Source organism: Parasteatoda tepidariorum, chromosome 12 (genome assembly GCF_982258835.1).
Source record: "Parasteatoda tepidariorum strain Cologne lab strain chromosome 12, Ptep-v5.0, whole genome shotgun sequence".
Lineage (NCBI taxonomy): Eukaryota > Metazoa > Arthropoda > Arachnida > Araneae > Theridiidae > Parasteatoda > Parasteatoda tepidariorum.
This window is the reverse complement of record NC_141766.1, coordinates 57,928,791-57,950,616: the sequence shown is the minus strand read 5'-3', so window position 1 is coordinate 57,950,616 and position 21,826 is coordinate 57,928,791. Positions and strand designations below refer to the sequence as shown.

The window sequence follows — 21,826 nt, the reverse complement described above, 5'->3', positions numbered from 1 at the left end:
CTTTAACAAAGAAAAATAATTCTTTTCATATATAGAACACTTTATTCACATAAAAATATTGGAAAAGATGTTAAAAAAAAACATAAAATAAATAAATAAATAAATAAGTGAAAAATAATCAAAATTTATCAGTTTATTAGCTACTATTCGCTATTTCATAAAGGAAAATGAGTTATTTCTATATATTGAACATTGATTCAAGTTAAATTGTCGAAAAGTATATTAAAAAACATAATATATAAAAAAAAAATTCAACGTCGCCCCTGACAGGGTTTCGAACCCAGGATTTCCGGGACTACATATCAGCCTTGCCCACAGCGCTACCAACTGCGTCACGCTTCACACACCAGCACCGCGAATATTTAGCTTAAAGTACCTTCTCCCGGATAGTCAACAAAACCTATTTTGGCCCATTGTGGGCCCACTAATTGGTCTATAAAAAATTTCTTTCGCACAATTGGTTGTTACATTAAACTCTAATTTCGATCCAAATTTGAAATTTATAGGTTAATATTATAGGGAGTAACGGGGTGTGATGAGTGCGAGCCTCCTGATACGACTTTTGTCCCTTTTTCTGCCATTATTCGCTCTTTAACAAAGAAAAATAATTCTTTTCATATATCGAACACTTTATTCACATAAAAATTTTGAAAAAGATGTTTAAAAAATAACATAAAATAAAATAAATAAATAAATAAAAAATAATCAAAATTTATCAGTTTATTAGCTACTATTCGCTATTTCATAAAGGAAAAATAGTTATTTCTATATATTGAACATTGATTCACGTTAAATTGTCGAAAAGTATATTAAAAAACATAATATAAAAAAAAAAATTCAATGTCGCCCCTGACAGGGTTTCGTACCCAGGACTTCCGGGAATACATATCAGCCTTGCCCGCAGCGCTACCAACTGCGCCACGCTTTACACGCAAGCACCGCGAATATTTAGCTTAAAGTACCTTCTTCCGGATAGTCAACAAAACCTATTTTGGCCCTTTGTGGGCCCACTAATTGGTCTATAAAAAATTTCTTTCGCACAATTGGTTGTTACATTAAACTCTAATTTCAAGCCAAGTTTGAACTTTATAGGTTAATATTATAGGGAGTAAAGGGGTGTGATGAGTGCCAGCCTCCTGATACGACTTTTGTCCCTTTTTCTGCCATTATTCGCTCTTTAACAAAGAAAAATAATTCTTTTCATATATAGAACAACTTATTCACATAAAAATATTGAAAAAGTTGTTAAAAAAATAACATAAAATAAATAATTAAATAAGTGAAAAATAATCAAAATTTATCAGTTTATTAGCTACTATTCGCTATTTCATAAAGGAAAAATAGTTGTTTCTATATATTGAACATTGATTCACGTTAAATTGTCGAAAAGTATATTAAAAAACATATGAGAATAAAAAATCCAACGTCGCCCCTGACAGGGTTTCGAACCCAGGATTTCCGGGACTACATATCAGCCTTGCCCGCAGCGCTACCAACTGCGCCACGTTTTACACCCAAGCACCGCGAATATTTAGCTTAAAGTACCTTCTCCCGGATAGTCAACAAAACCTATTTTGGCCTAATGTGGGCAAACTAATTGGTCTATAAAGAATTTCTTTCGCACAATTGGTTGTTACATTAAACTCTAATTTCGAGCCAAGTTTGAACTTTATAGGTTAATATTATAGGGAGTAACGGGGTGTGATGAGTGCGAGCCTCCTGATACGACTTTTGTCCCTTTTTCTGCCATTATTCGCTCTTTAACAAAGAAAAATAATTCTTTTCATATATAGAACAATTTATTCACATAAAAATATTGAAAAAGATGTTAAAAAAAATAACATAAAATAAAATAAATAAATAAATAAGTGAAAAATAATCAAAATTTATCAGTTTATTAGCTACTATTTGCTATTTCATAAAGGAAAAATAGTTGTTTCTATATATTGAACATTGATTCACGTTAAATTGTCGAAAAGTATATTAAGAAACATAATATAAAATAAAATTCGACGTCGCCCCTGACAGGGTTTCGTACCCAGGACTTCCGGGACTACATATCAGCCTTGCCCGCAGCGCTACCAACTGCGCCACGCTTTACACGCAAGCATCGCGAATATTTAGCTTAAAGTACCTTCTCCCGGATAGTCAACAAAACCTATTTTGGCCTATTGTGGGCCCACTAATTGTCTATAAAGAATTTCTTTCGCACAATTGGTTGTTACATTAAACTCTAATTTCGAGTCAAGTTTGAAATTTATAGGTTAATATTATAGGGAGTAACGGGGTGTGATGAGTGCGAGCCTCCTGATACGACTTTTGTCCCTTTTTCTGCCATTATTCGCTCGTTAACAAAGAAAAATAATTCTTTTCATATATAGAACAATTTATTCACATAAAAATATTGAAAAAGATGTTAAAAAATAACATAAAATAAAATAAATAAATAAATAAAAAAAAAATCAAAATTTATCAATTTATTAGCTACTATTCGCTATTTCATAAAGGAAAAAGAGTTATTTCTATATATTGGACATTGATTCAAGTTAAATTGTCGAAAAGTGTATTAAAAAACATAATCTATAAAAAAAAAATTCAACGTCGCCCCTGACAGGGTTTCGAACCCAGGATTTCCGGGACTACATATCAGCCTTGCCCGCAGCGCTAACAACTGCGCCACGCTTCACACACCAGCACCGCGAATATTTAGCTTAAAGTACCTTCTCCCGGATAGTCAACAAAACCTATTTTGGCCCATTGTGGGCCCACTAATTGGTCTATAAAAAATTTCTTTCGCACAATTGGTTGTTACATTAAACTCTAATTTCGAGCCAAGTTTGAACTTTATAGGTTAATATTATAGGGAGTAACGGGGTGTGATGAGTGCGAGCCTCCTGATACGACTTTTGTCCCTTTTTCTGCCATTATTCGCTCTTTAACAAAGAAAAATAATTCTTTTCATATATCGAACACTTTATTCACATAAAAATTTTGAAAAAGGTGTTTAAAAAATAACATAAAATAAAATAAATAAATGAATAAAAAATAATCAAAATTTATCAGTTTATTAGCTACTATTCGCTATTTCATAAAGGAAAAATAGTTGTTTCTATATATTGAACATTGATTCACGTTAAATTGTCGAAAAGTATATTAAAAAACATATGAGAATAAAAAATTCAACGTCGCCCCTGACAGGGTTTCGAACCCAGGATTTCCGGGACTACATATCAGCCTTGCCCGCAGCGCTTCCAACTGCGCCACGCTTTACACGCAAGCACCGCGAATATTTAGCTTAAAGTACCTTCTCCCGGATAGTCAACAAAACCTATTTTGGCCTAATGTGGGCAAACTAATTGGTCTATAAAGAATTTCTTTCGCACAATTGGTTGTTACATTAAACTCTAATTTCGAGCCAAGTTTGAAATTTATAGGTTAATATTATAGGGAGTAACGTGGTGTGATGAGTGCGAACCTCCTGATACGACTTTTGTCCCTTTTTCTGCCATTATTCGCTCTTTAACAAAGAAAAATAATTCTTTTCATATATAGAACACTTTATTCACATAAAAATTTTGAAAAAGATGTTCAAAAAATAACATAAAATAAAATAAATAAATAAATAATGAAAATTTATCAGTTTATTAGCTACTATTCGCTATTTCATAAAGGAAAAATAGTTATTTCTATATATTGAACATTGATTCACGTTAAATTGTCGAAAAGTATATTAAAAAACATAATATAAAAAAAAAATAAAAAAAATTCAACGTCGCACCTGACAAGGTTTTGTACCCAGGACTTGGGGGACTACATATCAGCCTTGCCCACTGCGCTACCAACAGCGCCACGCTTTACACGCAAGCACCGCGAATATTTAGCTTAAAGTACCTTCTCCCGGATAGTCAACAAAACCTATTTTGGCCTATTGTGGGCCCACTAATTGGTCTATAAAGAATTTCTTTCGCACAATTGGTTGTTACATTAAACTCTAATTTCGAGCCAAGTTTCAAATTTATAGGTTAATATCATAGGGAGTAACGGGGTGTGATGTGTGCGAGCCTCCTGATACGACTTTTGTCCCTTTTTCTGCCATTACTCGCACTTTAACAAAGAAAAATAATTCTTTTCATATATAGAACACTTTATTCACAGAAAAATATTGAAAAAGATGTTAAAAACATAACATAAAATAAAATAATTAAATAAATAAAAAATAAATAAAATTTATCAATTTATTAACTACTATTCGCTATTTCATAAAGGAAAAATAGTTATTTCAATATACAGAACACTTCATTCAGGCTAACTTGTCGAAAAATATATTAAAAAACATAATATAAAATAAATAAAAAAAATTATACTTTGGTACAATTGTTTGTTGCATGAAATGACTGACTGAACTTTATCAGCAAGTTCTACCACAGTTTCATTAAAAAATCCCAATTTGTGACAATTTTGCAAAAAAATAAAGACTCAAGTTAATTGTCAATTCCTATTTTGTAATTTTTATGATTGGCTTGTTGGGTAGGATTAGCGGAGGAGTTTAAGTGCCAGGGTAATGGGCCCTGAATAGCATAGCCGAAATCGCCGAACATCTGGAGCGAAATCGGCATCTGTGCTAAAACCGCGCTCCATTTTAACTTCTACGACAGGCTTCTCTGTCCTCTTAAAGATTTTTAACTTGAATTTTTTAGTTAATTTTGCTTAGCTAACTTTACTTTGACATTGAGTTGGCAGAAGATATAGATTCAGAAGATTTTTCATACTTCTTAATGTAGGCAGTTGAGAAATTTTCCGCTCTACCGCTAAAAGATTTAATACACTTCGACGTTTTCGACGTACTTTATTATGTATGGAGTGATTTAGCGGAAGATAGGTTAATAATTATAAAAGTTCGTGAAATAAAAACAATTCTGGATCCTTCCGGTGGAGTTGATGGACACCCACATAAATACTTAAATAAATCACAACTTAAATGCTTCTGATCGTAGCCCTCAGCACGCGATCCGCTTAACCAATAAATTTTACAGGTTTGACATTCAACGCCTTTTTCTTCCTTCTGTCTTTGGGTAGAACTTGAATTTAAACATTTCTGGACGCATGGAACACTTCTATCCATATTGTAGTGATGGGAAACCTTGATTAAATTTTTTCTTGTCAAGATTAAGGTTCCAGATCAAATAATTAAGTTTATGTCAAGATTAAGGCTATGTCAAGATTTCTTCTGGAAAATGAATGTGTGCTTACACTATCTGCCTACCTATGCTAAAAGCTCGGCCTCTTTGCTTGATCTTCTCTCTCTCTCTCTCTCTCTCTCTATCTATCTATCTATCTATCTATCTATATATATATATATATATATATATATATATATATATATATATATATATATATATATATATATATATATATATATATATATATATATATATATATATATATATATATATATATATATATATATATATATATATATATATATATATATATATATATATATATATATATATATATATATATATAATATATATATATATAATATATAATATATATATATATATATATATATATATATATATATATATATAGTTAAAAATATAGAGAAAAACAATGAAAAAGATATAGAGATTTAATAACGGGGAAGAAAATAATAACTAAAAATATTTTCCAAAATGATCACAAATTTAAAAAGTTTTAAAATTTAAAAATTTCTGAAATTAAAAAAAAGGAAAATAAAATAAGTAGAAGATATAATCTAGTTATCAGCTCACACGATTATATCCGAAAAAAAATAGCGATTTCTAATATTGTATTAATATAGTCAAAGCAAAACATATCTATACAATAGTGTGAGGAGCACCCCAAAAATTGAAACTTCATTGAACTTATCAAGGAAAAAATTGTAACATAAAAATAAAAAATGTAAAATAAAACAAGCAATCATTAATCAAAATAGAAATTCAAGAAAATACAGAATAAAACTCAAAATGTAATATATAATGCTAGTAACGAATTCAAATGTAATTACACTTCCAGGCATTCTTTAAAAAGGATTTAAAATGTTTTCGTTACAAGTTTGCCAGATTGCAAAATATGAAAATAGAAGTGTAAATAGAGGATGAAGGTAATCAAATAATGGCGCAATCTTACTGAAGTGCAGAAACGCGTTTCATTTGTTAGTTTTGACATATATATATATATATATATATATATATATATATATATATATATATATATATATATATATATATATATATATATATAATACAAATACCGTAAAAATATTTTTGTATTAATAAAAGCAATGAAACTCTTTCGTTTTCATATAATGCAGATATTCTATTTTGGGACTCCAAGGTTGAAAACATACCAATGAATAATAATTAGATTTATGTTTCAAAAGAGGACTTATTTTAAGATCTTTTACTTCCATATAAGGAAGGATTAAACAATTTTCTATGAGTATTATATGATTTGCGATGAGGCGTAGGAATACAAGAAATGCATTATGGCTGCCCTTTTTACCCATTTTAATTATCGTATAAAACGGAAGAGCAATGGTTTTAGCGTGGCTTTTTATGTTTTACGTGTGCTAACAAAAATCCGTCAGATTGGACGGGATCTGTGTGTCTCCTCCTCCAGCCATGGGGAGGGGCCGAGACGTCTGCCTTCAACATCTATTACTAAATAAAAAATCAGTGCCGAAAATAGTTTCTTCATTCCTGTAATTTTGACAATTATTACATAAAATATCGGGGCTTGGTCCCCAGATATTATATGAAATATCAGGGCAACAACCCCGATATTTTTTGCCTTATTCGTGAACATAACCGGAATAATGAAGTCATTTTCTGCATAATCTTTTTAATTTACTAAACGATGGTGAAAGCATGCATCTCAGCCCCCTCCAAGCTGGAGAGGGGGAGACCCATATCCCGTCGAAACTGACGGAATTTAGTTAGGCATTATAAACTACAAAAAGCCATGCAAAAATCATTGCTCCTCTGCTTTATACGTTAATTAAAATGTGTGAAGAGGCCAGTCATATTGCATTCCCTGTATTCTTACGCCTCATCAAAATTATTTATTACTCATAGAAAATCATTTAATCCTTCCTTATATGGTAGTGAAAGATCTTAAAATAACTTCTCTGTTGAAATATAAATGTAATTATTATTCATTGGTATGTTTTCAGCCTTGAAGTCCCAAAATAGAATTTCTACACTTATCCTTTACCGAAGATATTTTATGAAAACGAAAGAGTTTTAATGCTTTTATTAATTCAAAAGTATTTATAATTTTTGTATTACATATATATATATATATATATATATATATATATATATATATATATATATATATATATATATATATATATATATATATATATATATATATATATATTCCTCAGGATTTCGATCCTGAGTAATCTGTATTCAGAGCAGTCTCTCCTGGCAGCAATAACAGCAGTTATTCTCCTAGGCATCGAGTCAAACAGAGATTGGATAGCATGGACGGGCACAGCATTCCTAGCAGCTTCAACATTATGCCACAATTCATCGACCGTAGTGACTGACGAGTGGTGGCGAGCCAGTCGTTCTGTAACCATTGACCAGACGTTTTCAGTTGGTGTGAGATCAGGAGAACGTGCTGGTCAAGGCAATAGGCGACCATGTTCTGTGTCAGTGAAGGTCAGGACAGTCGTGCATTGTCCTGCTGAAGCGTAGCATAATGGAGGCCTCGAAGATATGGCACAGCAATTGGCCCTAACACATCAGAAATGTAACTGCTTTTCTTCAATGCGATTAAGAGGTGATCGAGTCGTGTATCCAATGACACCCCATACCATTACTCCGGGCGATGGGCTAGTATGACGATGTCGAACGCCAACGGATGTTCTCCACGATGTCCCTAAACACGGATGAGGCCATCATGATGCTGTATACAGAACCTGGATTCGTCTGAAAAGACGACGTCATGCCATTGCTGCGTCCAGGTTTGTCATTAATCACACCATTAGAGGCGCTAATAATAATCTACTGTGATTGGAAGTTTGCTAATATTCGTTTGGGAGATTTGCTATTTGTGGGGCTGCAGACGTGCTTTGTACAATTGTATAAACGATGGTCGATGAATTTGCATAAAAAAAAGAGTAAAAAATTGGCGTTCGGGAGCGAAAGTGAAAGTAATGTTGATAATTTTTCAAATGATGAAGATGTGAACATATACAAAGACTAATATTTAATTTTTTTCATTTGCCCGAGATAATTTGGGACAGTAAACTGATGGTAATTTATGTATTTTTTTTGCGTAAAAAGTTAAAATTTCAACTTATAACTTGTGTATTATGTTTTGTTTTAGTTCCTTGTATTTATTAATAAAAGGAAAAAAAAAGTTAATTTTTGCATTTTTTTTCCTTCAAAAAAATTGGTCCGGGAAGCGATTAAAACATTATGTTTCCTTAATTTTTCTTTACACTTTCAAAAATGTTTTACTTTGCAGTTTTAATTTACAGAGATGTCATCATAGCTAGAACTAGAACGTTTACGATTAAAGAATTCCGATATCAAAGGAGTCATAATTTTTTTAAAATATTAGGCACTAGTTATGAATATCATTTATTATCAACACATAAGAAAATAAATTTTTTCAACAGTTAAATGTGTTTATTGTTAACATGAAAGAATACCTTTTTCTTACAATTATGAAACAAATAGGATGATTTTAATAATAAATACCCTTTTATCAGATCTCTCGTAATATGAGCACAATATTTACAGAATATTATACAGATTAACCACTGCCCTCAATATTTTAGACTCTTTATTCCACATCAAGTCATTTTAGCGAACGCTTTAGGGATTTCAAATAATCATTTAAGCGATTAACAGAATTTAGTTATCAAAAACAAGATGATCTAGGACAAGGATAGTTATTGTAAAAGGTTAAATAATTAATTAAATAATGAAATAATTAAGTTAATTAGATAATTATAAATTAATTAAAAATAATTAAAATAATTAATAAAGTAATTAAAAAAATTAATTAAAATAATTGAAATAATTAATAAATTAATTAAAAAAATTAATAAATTAATTAAATTAATTAATATAAATTAGGTAATAATTAATTAGTTATAAATTAATTATAAATGAATTAAATTAATTGATGTGAAATTATAAATTAATTAATTATAAATTAATTCATTATAAATTTATTAAATTAATAATGAAATAATTTAAGCAAGTATATTTTTAGGAAGACATTGAAAGACTGCATGGCTAATTTTTATTGTTTAAAAGAATTTAGAAGGACTGGATTATAGGGGGTAATTCTGACTTCAGACTAACACTGATTAAAGATTTTATTAATCCTGAAGCTTACTATAAAATAGCCATTTAGGGCCAGAGACTGCTACTACGTAGGCTCTTATTAATTCATTTTTGAAAAGAGTCTAAAAATATACAGCAAGAGTGGTGTTTTGAGAATATCGCGTATTACTACTAATCAAGATATTTCTTCAATAGCACAATATTTAAAAGTTTTCTGAAGAATCTCAGTAGAAAAAGTTTTTATGAAATTTCTCGTGAAATATTTAACACATTTCGTTGAATTGTTCTCAAAATTACCAACGCATGAATTAAAATTATGGTGACAAACATTTTAATAAAATCTACAATATGCCTAACAATTTTTTATGAATAATAAAAATGAAATTTAAATTATTTATGAAAAATACAGTACATAAAATTTTGTGCGAAATGATAGCCATACAAGAAAATTACACAAGAATTGATTTAAGTTGTAAATGTTACAAAATCATGAAAAATGAATAATGTATGATTGAATAATACAATATATCCCTCTATAATACAAATGCAATTTTAGTTCAATAGTATCACATATTTGTCATGAATGTTATAACGTATTCATAATGAACAATTTTCCTTTAATTGTTGAAAATATGATTAGTCCAGTTTCTTTCTCAATATTGGTGACAAACAGGATATACTTTTCTTAATCTAATCGGAAAAACTGAATTTTAGCAACAGTTTTGAGTCGTCCTTGCCTGGCTGTATAATATCAATATTCCTTGTATTTTATAGAAATATATATGTTTCAATTTTGAAAAATTGTTTTACAGCAGATTTGAGCTAATTTTTTCTAAGACTTGTAGAAAATGTCTTCAGCAAACTTGGCCTAAAGACTGCTGAAAAAGACAAAAACAGAAAAATGGGTGATGGATAAATTTGATATAGATCTATAACTTGACTTTATCAGGGGAATTCTTCTTCAAACATGTGACCACATGGCATGTTATGACGTGGAGCAACACGAGTTATAGTGATGTAAAGTCATTATATTGTTGACGAGGAGGTTTTTTCCACTCCTGAAACTAATAGTTCTTCTGCATAGTAAAACAGTTTTATAAGCTTGACAGATCTGATCAAATTATATTTTGAGTGAATCAGACGGATTTTTCTTCAAACACTGAATCTGGACCACATGACATACTATGAGGTGGAGCAACTAGAGTTATAGTGGTTCGTAACCCAGTAGAGTCATCATGTTGTTGATGAGGAGGATTTCCACCACTGAAACTGAGAGCTCTTGGTCTTCTGCACAGTAAAACAGTTTTATAGGCTTGTCTATATTGCTTATTTGTGATACCATAAATCACTGGGTTTATGCATGCACTTAAATAGATCAGCAAATATCCAACAATGTGTAATTCAGGACGCTTCACTTCTTGGTCTGCAACCTGAAATAGTAAAATCACGGTTAAGAATGCATATGGCATAAATATATTTTTTATAAAGATAAGTAGTGGTGGTAGTGGTATTTCATTTACGTTGCACTAGAGCTGCACAATGAGCTATTGGCGACGGTCTGGGAAACATCCCTGAGGATGATCCGACGACATGCCATCACAAGTTTGATACCCCGCACCCCCGCTTCGGTAGCCCGACGACCTGCATATGAGGTCGAGCAGTTTACGGTAGAACAGTTTAACGAGAACCAATACCGCACACCTTCGGTTCCTACGCAGACTGATCTAAGTGATCACCCACCCGCACACTGACAGCAGCCAGTGATGCTTGACTTGAGTGATCTGCCAGGAACCATGTGTAAATGATCAGTCCACTGCGGGACTGAAAAAGATAAAATATTGTAATAAGCAAAAATAAGAAAATTAATATACAGGGTGTCCCAAAAGGTCGTTTACAAACTTAGCATGCTGGTCTGTTATATCATGATGAACAAGATTTACATAGGAACTTGTGTCCAAAAATTAAAATTGAGACCGCTAGAGGGCGATAAGTGCAGGTTTGGATGAGGAGAATTAAAATGATATCGATAGCGGTGTTAATATGATTTTTATTATAAAACATCATTACATCGCCGCAAATGCTCAAAATTCCTTCTATTCGCCACAATGCACGTTTCACAGCGTCGGCGCATGGATTCACGAACCCGTTCAAATTGGCCAGGAGTGTCACGGACACGGGCTGCCGCTTCCGCGATCCTGACGATAAGATCCATGTCCAATGTTACAGGTGTCTCGTACACTATGGACTTCATGTGTCCCCACAGGTAAAAATCCATGGGAGTCAGGTCGGGGGATCGCGGCGGCCATGGGACTGGTCCGCCTCTACCGATCCAGCGATTAGGATAAATCCTATCAAAGTATTCTCGAACAGCGTGGCTAAAGTGGGCAGGCGCTCCATCATGCTGAAACCAGATGTTTTGGCGTGTAGCGGCTGGAACGTCACCCATCAGATCCGGCAAAACTCTTTCTAAAAAATGCGATAATCGTCAGCGCACAATGCCTGTACTTTTTGGAAGTGGTAAAGGCGTTGCATGTCATCGTGCAGTATGCGCATTATGGTGGAACGAGCTACACCCACGACACGTTCGCCTTCTCGGAGACTTATTTGATGGCATACTCCTGTAGCACGGTTTCCTCTACGACAGGTGTGCGTGTAGCACGTTCTCGACCGATGTGGCTACGTGCTACGAAAGCACCTGATTCACATAATCTGCGGTGCAATCGTTCAAACAAAACATGACTTGGCTGACGTCTGTTTGGGAAGCGCTCAAGGTACGTCCGTGCCGCGGCTCGTTCATTTCCATCAGCGGCGCCGTATACGTAATGCATGTCGGCCATTTCTGCATTACAAAACTCATTCATCCTTCTCCTTCAACGTCCACGACTGAAATGATTGTGTTTCCCACTCTCCCGTTTTCGTGCAATTATCGCCTTCTAGCGGTCGCAGTTTTAATTTTCGGACACAAGTTCCTATGTAAATCTTGTTCATCATGATATGACAGACCAGCATGTTAAGTTTGTAAACGACCTTTTGGGACACCCTGTATAAATAATTATAGATTGAATTTTGTTCTTTGTATTTATATTTTTTTAAAACGATAATTTTGTAGTTAAAATCAGTTTATCAAATGTATCAAATGACGCAGCAAAAGTATTTTACTCTTAATTTTTTTATTGTTTCACAAAATATCTCCAAATAAACTTTCCAAATACTGCGTTAAAATATAAGAAAGTACTACAACTTCCATAAAAATAACTTCAAAATGAAATTCATAGATTTCAACTAACAATATGGAGAAAACTTATTAATATTTTTATAACTGTTTAATATTATTTAGATTTTTTTTTATCTTAAATTAAATAGTAATAACGTAAGTTATTTATCATTTTAAAATGAAATTGACAATAGATCATTGAGCGTCGAACTACCATTAGATTATGGCATTTAATTTTCAAATAGTTTTTATTTAGAAATTTCAACTTTTTAGAAATGAATACCATGAACTAAGAGCTATTTAACAATCCGATTAATCAGTTTTCAAGTTCATTTGTTTTCTCATTCTCTGTATTTAAATTCTTTGCTCTTTTCAACATTTTTAGTTTTGAATGATTTGACTTTAAAGGTAAGCAAAGCTGTTCCGATAACAGTTGAATTTTGGCATATTTTGGGTTTTTAATTTTTGAGCCTACTAATAAAATCAAAAATTAAGGTTGTACAGTTTTCTACTTTTCATTCGATCCAACCATTGACAATTTAAATATATGTAAAATATTTCGATATTTTATCTATATTTCTTTGCTATTATTTTTAAATGGGCAACAGAAAAAAATCTACTATCTTTATTTTACGATGTCAGTGAGGTTTATTTTTCATACATACAGTTAATTTATTATTTTTTGCGGTCTTATTATTCTTTATATATTTTAAATATTGTGTGTATTCTCAAATTAAAATAATTTTTTTTTATTGTCAAGAGAGTTGTTAGTCGATGATGATACAGCGAACAAAAAATTTTTAAGTCCAAAATTTGAATAGCATTAAATTATTCAGTCCATGGTACATTTAACTTGGAATTTCGAAGAAGATTTGTTTGAGGATTAAGCATTATTGAAACAATTGAAATAATTGTATTTTAAGCCATTCGTCCCTTTTTACATAAATAATAGTTATCCGACTTTAAATCATCATTTTTTATAAACCTCCTCCTTTTGATTTATAAGTCAATAAAATCACCCAAGGTAATAAAGTTTTTACGCTATTCAGTGGATGAAAATGTTTTGCTACATTTAGAAACATTTTATCTTTTCTTTTTCAAAGCTAAATTTGCAATGACACAATGTTGAAACAATTGAAAGGCACAAAAGCCGTAAATACAGGTTTTAAGAAGATGCTAATCCATTCAAAAACATGCAAGGCAAGCAGTGATTTTCTCTCTGCAATTATTTTTAAGCTCTTTTAGAAAAGAAAAGAAATTTGATGAAAGACGGGGAGATAAAGAAAGAATCACCAACATTGTAGTTAAAGTACTGTAATAAAAGTAATTCATGAGTAATTTCACGGCAGTAACAACTATGCAAAATGATGGTTTAGACAGAATGATTTCATGCTCGATTCCGAGTATCGGTCTATTTATCAGTTGGAGGAAAAGATGTTTCAACGACTTAAGAATCCTTTTAAATAAAAAAGAATGAAATCGGCTGATTCTTGTCATCATTTAACGACCAAGAAGGATGCTTTACGACATGATAATTGGCCTATATTTAGGATTCGAAATGTTGTTTGCGTAGTACCAGATTGGTTTGATAATATTATTAAAAGGTAGTAAAATAACGGACATTGGAAATTAAAAACGTTCCGGACAATGCAGGTTCGTAGAAAAGAAAGACGCGTATTTTTAGTTTAGAATACTGCACGACGCTGTCTTATACACGGCCAAAAAAATTCACGGTAATGATATTTCTGCTAAAAAATAAAGAATAATTTTGGTTAATAAATACAAAATATACGGTATTTAAACCATTTATTTAGTATTTTTTTAGTTCGTATGTACGTAGTTTACAGGAAATTCTTTTTTTCAAAATTATAGCTCTTATTACCACACATTTAGCATAAAATACAAAACTGCAAAGTAAATTTTACCTAGTTAATTGTTTTTTTATGCCATGCTCTATGATATCATGATAAAATTTCCAAATTTTACTACATTTACCAAATTTTATCGCATATTGTAAAACTATATTTTATTGTTAATTTTACCCAAGTCAGTGCCCAAGTGATTCGGTAAAATTTACCGAGTGATTTTCTGTTCTCATAGAACCAGAAACATGGTAAATTTTACATATTCTTATAGTTTCGATCATGCTTTTTTTCTCTCAGTGTATGTTTCCTAACGAAAGTTAAAAACGAAACTACATTTTTTGTGCAAAAGTATTTTTCATTCCGTTTTTTAAAAACTAATAGAAATGCACATTTTTATGAGAGAAAAACACGAATCTTCCATTGTGTTTTCTAAGACTAAAGAAGGGTAATGAAAGGTTTCAATAATGGTTGAGGAATTATTTTCCTAATTATAGCATTTTAAACAATGTGACAAACTTACGAGGCGCTTCCTAAGTATGAATGAAATATTTCAGTAATTCTTACAAAAAAACAAATATTATTATTATTGGTGCTTAGTAAATAAATGAAAACGTTTTTGTGACTTCTTAAAACATCTTTGTGAATCGGAAATTTTAAAACTTGTAAATTTCAAAAATGTTAAAAACATCTTAAACTTTTTCATATTTTTATTTTTTACACTGTTAGAATTTTCATTCTAAAATCACTGTAAAATGGCCGGCAACAGTCTGTCCATCCGATTCCAGTAAGGTTTGCAGTAAAGAACATTTTTTACCTTTACGGTTTTGAGACCACTGACAACTAGTATGGTTAAAAAAAACATGAATACAAAGCTACATGGCTTTTTAACCATTTACAACTAGCATGGTTTCAAAACCGTAAAAAGGAAAGCTCACTTGACATTGCAGCTTGGTTTTCGTCAGGCAATGAGCATTGGGAGTTAGGTTGTGGTTGAGTTGTGTTTCATCAAATGAACCGTTGAATATGATATAATTAGTTTATCTGGCTATTTCACCTATTGTAAGAGATGAGAAATCTGGTGTTAAGTAGTTTTATACGTGATTGAGAGGTTCAGGGTCACAAATTAGAGTGCAGGACACGGAAAACTCACTCTTCATGTATTGAAAGGAATGGAGGAATTATTGTGGTGGCAAAGCTGGTACTCGAACCCCCGTCCTATTGGTCATGAGATTGACAGATTATCCCTCTTGGCTATAATATGCACCTAGTTAAAAGGATCTAAGTGGTTTCATTACTTGGGCCAAGTTAGTGCGATAAAATTCTGGTTGCTTAACCGTATTAAGTGAAAGCAAGTTAATAAACGGGTTTTCCCACAGTTAACAGTTTGAATATCATTTTATTTATAATTATTTGACTGTTTTGTTTGAATATGGTAAAGTAACAATTAAATAAATTGTTATTTAACCACTTTTCCGAGAAATTTCTAACAGTATATGGGAGACGAATGGTGCTTAGAAAACGTACAAATTCGCGTTTAGTATCGTAACTATTAAGATTAAAAATATACAAAATAGAATAATAACCATGCATTTTGATTTCATCAAAATCATGTACCTTATTTGTCGTGTTAATCAGGCCTAGAAGAACTTATTAACATAAAAATTAACCAGCAAATGCATTTTAACTTGAATATTTGTTTAAGAATTAATATTCAACAATAACTATTATATATTTTTTGTTTTGTCGAAAACTCAAGTACCATTTAAGAAAAATACGAAATTATTTTTGAATAAAAATTATTATTTAACTCAGAATAAGGATTTCAAAAGTTATTTATTTAGTTTTTAAGAACAAACTAAAGCTCTTTAGAAATAAAATTCTTTTCTTCGAAAGAAAATATCTCGTTATCTTCAGTTTTATGCTTAATGTGCTATTTGGTACTAAAATGCATAAAATAATAAAAATAACCCATAAAAAGAAAATGTAAAATATTTCCTAAAACATTTTTGAATGCTCTTAAATGGATGAAGTTAAACTTATGAAAATGAAATATAATATTTTAAGTTAAACTTTGCAGAATGTAGAAAATCTTGAATCGCTTGGGTGATTTACTTCGGAGATTTCTTATTGTTCATTTTTTATAATGGCTGGAATGTATGGAGATTTTATGATAATGTTTTGGGGATTTTTATATTTGAAGACATGGCATTATTAGGATTGCGAGAAATATAATTTTTCAACTTTAAAGGGACTAAGTTATTTCTTCGAATTTATTTTGTGTTTAATTCAGTGAAAAGTTTAAAATGTAGATAAATTTGACAAAGCCATAAGAAATGAATATGTTTGAAACAAAATCTGCTTTGCATGATTTTTCTGGATCTTTCTTTTCCTCAATTTTCGCTGTTAAGTAGCTTATTTAAAGAACACACTAAAATTATGAAGGAAAAATAATAATAATATTGTAAAAATGTTTTTTCCTATCTATAATTTTAGCAGAGTACGTAATTGTTTCTGTTAAAAGTATAAATATATTTTTTAAAATTATGATGCATAATTTCCAACGTTTCTTTAGTACCCGGTGTTGCTGCTTGATCATTATAATAAATAATAGAGGTCACAAAGTAAAACAAGGGCCATTTGGGGCAAACGAATTAAAAATGCTGCGTCAAAATCTAACGAGTCGATCAGAGAAAAGATTGATATAAATTATAACTGAAACCTACATTTTAGGTAGGTTCTTCATTTGCGTCGCTCCAGAGAAGCACAATGGGCTATTGGCGACGGTCTGGAAATGGACCCGAAGACATGCCATTGCAATTTTGATCCTCTGCATGGGGGATGGCTCCCCTGCTTTGGTAGCCCGACGACCTGCCCTCGAAGTCGAGCTCTTTACGACAGAACAGTTCAACGAGAACCGATACCACGCACCTTCGGTCACTGCGCAGGCTGATTAAAGCGGTCATTTACTGCAGCCAGTGTGTTTTACTGGGAACCGTGTCTTTACAATCAATCCTTTGAGGGGAAAACCTATATTTTAGATAAAATTAAAGAGGTTAAAGGTTTTGGTTAGGAACTTTTAGATTCTTTCGATTAAAAAATATGATTCCTTTTTGATTTTTTTTAAAAAACTGGTTATCTTTTCTAGGTTGACTCTTGATGACTTAAGAAATATCTACTCTTTAAGACTGTGTACAATATTTAGGTAAGCGTTTGGGGCACGGTACTTTTAATTTATTAATGAAGTTAATTAATTATAATTATCATTTTCTTTTAATTTGAAAGAGATTAACATTATAATATCCCTTTCTTTAATTCATAGAAAGAAAGGATTGGAAGAAATAATATATAAAAAGTTGCATCTTTTAATTGTTCGGGAATACCCTTCTTTGAAAAACCATTTTGTTGGTGATAAACAGCACAATTTTCATGTAAGTAACAAATCTCTTATGTGTATTGATCTCTTATCTTGAGTAAATTATTACTATTATAAAGTATCGGAACATAATACTAAGAAACAGTTTCATGCAAAATTTTCTCTTTAAAAAGGATTGGCTTATCACTTTATTGATCAAGCCTTCAAGTTATGTTTTTTGCGAATTTTTCATTGGGAAACTTAAATGACATTTCTAATAGTCCTGAATCTCCATTCTTGGCCCTAATCTTAACCTAGGACCAACCAGATAAAGAACAGACAATATTTCCAACCTAGTTGGAAAATATGTCGCTATTTCAGCTTCATCCCAACAAACTAGAATGAAATTTTAACATAAGGATAAATCTTTTTTGTAAAACAAAACATGTACTCCATGTTTTTCGCCCAACGTGATGGGGGGAATTAGTAAATATATTTGTCAAAAATAATTTTTTTAATGCTTATTTATACCTGAATTATCGTTTTACTAAATCTGAGTACATGAAAACAAATTTATTTACATTCATAAAAATCTGAGTTAAGTAATGATTTTTAATTATCCATCCCCCATTAGAATAGTCCTAAAGTTAGCCAAATTATTAGACGCACTGTAAGATTCTGTGTAAAATTTAATTATCAGGTGATACTATACAACTTTCATGTTTTTACTCTGCTGAAACCGGTTTGCACTCGTTTACGTTCGTGTATCAATTGGTTAACATTGCAATGCAATAAATTAAAAATAAATACGAACAGGAAGTATATAAAAAATCTCCCGAATAAAACCCCATTTACAAATTTTGTTTAAATATAAAAGTATTGCGCATAAACTCGTGCAAAACATGTCATTATTAAAACACTACAGTGCTTCTTATAATTTAGTCTAATTATTATACCTTATATAATATATATTTTATATTTATATAGCATATCGTTTAATTTATCCAATCGTCGAATTTATATTATATATCGTCCTATTTAACCAATTGCTACACGAACGTAAACAAGTGCAAACTGGTTTCAGTCGCGTAGAAACAATAAAGCTGTATAGTATCACCAAATAATAAAGATTTTACAAGGATTCATATAGTGCGTCTAATAATTTGGCCAGGCACTGTAAGTATGGTAATGACAGTGATCTAAAATTATTTATTTGACTTGTGACTGACGAAATAATGGCAAAGCCTAATTGGACAAGCAACGTAAATTTTTCTTCAAGCTAAATTGAAATAACGTTTTTCACTTAACAGCTATTTGAACGTTTATGAAAATTATAATCAATTAGTGCAGCGGTTCTTTTTTGCGAAAAAAATATCCAAGTCATGAATAACAAATAAATGCCAGCAGCAGTCGATTTACCCTTCCGACAGGCCATCATAATTTCCTGCTTAAACTTTCGGTCAAAGTACGTTAAGCTGGAGAAAAGCGAAGCAATTCAATTGGAACCGACGAAAATGTATAATTTGCTTGTAAATTGGTAGACAGAGCTATTTTTAATGGCATCTCCACCCCTATATTAGATAAGTGACGTATCGAAGCATGCAGAGAAAAGTCTCACCTTTACCATGGTTATGGGCAGGTAACAGAGCAGAAACGAGCATAAGATGATCATCCTAGTTACTCCCTCTTTAAGTTCTTCAGTTTCCCGCATTTTACTGGTAAAACCTAGCTTTTACCAAGATGGCTTGGTAAAAGTCAGAAGTATTCTTTAATATGATTCCGTTATTTAACAAGCTGTAGTTACCAATCCACATTGGTAAATCCTGAGTTTTACCGATAAAATCTATGATTTGATACAGTAAGAATAATACCAAATAACTCTATCTACCAATTTTTGTATTTGGCAAACAGAGTTATTTTTAATGACGTCTCCACTCTTATGTTAGATAAGAGACTTAGTGAAACGATGGTTAAGAGTAGTTTACAGAGATGGTAACCATCATCCTACTTACTCTTCATTCCACTGTTCGCCTTCAGCGCCCCGGTCCTTTCTTTAGTAGTTAAAATGTTACGGTTAAAACCCGAAGTTGGATAAATCCTAGATTTTACTGATGTGACTTAAAAGACCGTAGTATACTGTTAGAAATTTATACGAAAAAAAGGTAAAATAACAATTTATTGAATGGTTATTTAACCATATTTAATCAAAACAGTCAAATAACCATAAATAAAATGGTAATCAAACTGTTAAGTTTGAGATAAACTGTTTATTAAAGGCTTCCACCTAATACGGTTAAACAACCAGAATTTTAATCACACTTTTAGAACCACCTAATGAAGCTACTTAGTTCTTTGCAACTGTGTATATATCATAGCCGAGCTGGCTTATCTGTGAACTGGAGTTCGGAACTGGAGTTCGAGTCCTAGTGTTGACACCACACTATTTCCTCCATTCCCTTCAACACATGAAGAATTTTCAGTGTCCGGCACTCTTCAATGCTCATTACCTTACGAAAAGCCGAGCTCCTATGTCTAGTTAAATTTTTTTTTTTTTTACGTTCTTGAAAAATGCTAGTTGTAAATGGTTAAAAAACCGTATAGTTTTCTATTCATGGTTTTATAACCATACTTTTTGTAAATGGTTTCAAAACCATAAAGGAAAATTATTTTATTTACCGTAAACTTTATGGTTAATCGGATGGACAGACCACAATATCAGAATGAACATTTTGACAACGTATGTTTTAATATGGTTTTTGCTTTTTCCATGCTTTTGCGGTAAAATCTAAGAGCTACCAAGCCACTTTGATGAATCTCACGGGTTTTTACTTCACTTCAGGTTTTTCCAGTAACAATAATACCAAATAACTTAGTCATTTGCAATAACTCTGTCTGCCAATTTCAGAATTGTAGGCATAGTTATTGCTAATGGCATCTCGAGATTCATATAAGATAAGTGGCGTATCGAAGCATGCAGAGAAAAGTCTTACCTTTACGATGGTTATGGGCAGGTAACAGACCAGAAATGAACAGAAGATGATAAGCACCATCCGAGTTACTCTCCATTCTTCTTTACGTCTCTTAGCTTCTCGATCCTTTCTTTGGGCTGAAGTTTCTGTTGATGAATGCTTTAGGATTCGAGCTCGACTTTTGCGAACTACCCAGAAGATTCGAGCATAGCAGATAGCTATGGCCAAGCATGGTACCACGAATCCAAAGACGAAGAGGAAAGTCTTTGAAGATTGGCCGTTTGTTTCTAGTATGGAGCAGTTTAGGATAGCAGGGTCGTAGCCGAATCTACCCCACTTACCAAGCAACGTTGGTAATATCATTGCCGTAGAGAAACACCAGATAAATACGATCATGGCAGCGATATAGCGTTTTCTGTATACCTAAAATTACAGAAAAGGAAAAAAGTTTAGTACATGTTTAGAATTTCTTACATCATATTGTATAAATGTATTATTATTTTTAATTATTTGTATAGGGAAAACAAGAATGGTTTGACACGTTGCTCAAAAAATATGGTTTTTAGCGAAATAATTAAACTTTCTGGATTTAATATGTGTTTTCTTCGTTTTTCACGTGTTTATATTATTACATTTTTGCTTAAATTATAAAAAAAAACTCTTTATATTAATCATTTTTCAAGAGTGTAAAAAATTTATCAAACCTCTACACTTGAGGGTTTGAACTTATCTGAGGGGGGTTTAGAAATTAAAAGAGTTATTAAAAATTATACAGAAATAATTAGGGGCTTAAAAATGTTACTGGCAATAATTGTATCTAAAAATGTTAAGTATTTATATACTGTTGAAAAATACCAAAATTGCCCTTTACTGCTGATTTGGTTTTCGTAAATACATTTAGTTTGTAGCAGTAAACTAAACGGCACAACAAAACAGTTGAACAACAGTTGAATAAGAGTGAGGACGAAAATAACAGTAGAACTTGCTATTAGAGCGTCAGGTAGAAGAAAGTTGTTTAAATCGTAACTCTCCCAGATCGTAGCCCTTTTGATTTCAAACGAAATATTATTTAGAAAATGTGGCTATCCATG

The 21,826-nt window shown here is 31.5% G+C and overlaps 1 protein-coding gene across 4 annotated transcripts in view; it reads right to left on the bottom strand.

The window, feature by feature from the left end:
- Positions 1 to 8,647: 8,647 nt before the first annotated feature.
- LOC107453509 (G protein-coupled receptor moody) overlaps positions 8,648 to 21,826 on the bottom strand; it is a 51,612-nt gene continuing 38,433 nt past the window's right edge. For all 4 annotated transcript variants that reach the window (XM_016070377.4, XM_043046187.3, XM_043046188.3 and 1 more), the window contains exons 3-4: positions 20,757 to 21,158; positions 8,648 to 10,765 (exon numbers count right to left, since the gene is read on the bottom strand). In XM_016070377.4, the coding sequence (XP_015925863.1) occupies positions 10,472 to 10,765; positions 20,757 to 21,158 (696 nt within the window). In that variant the 3' untranslated portion in view covers positions 8,648 to 10,471. The remainder of the gene's footprint in view (positions 10,766 to 20,756; positions 21,159 to 21,826) is intronic.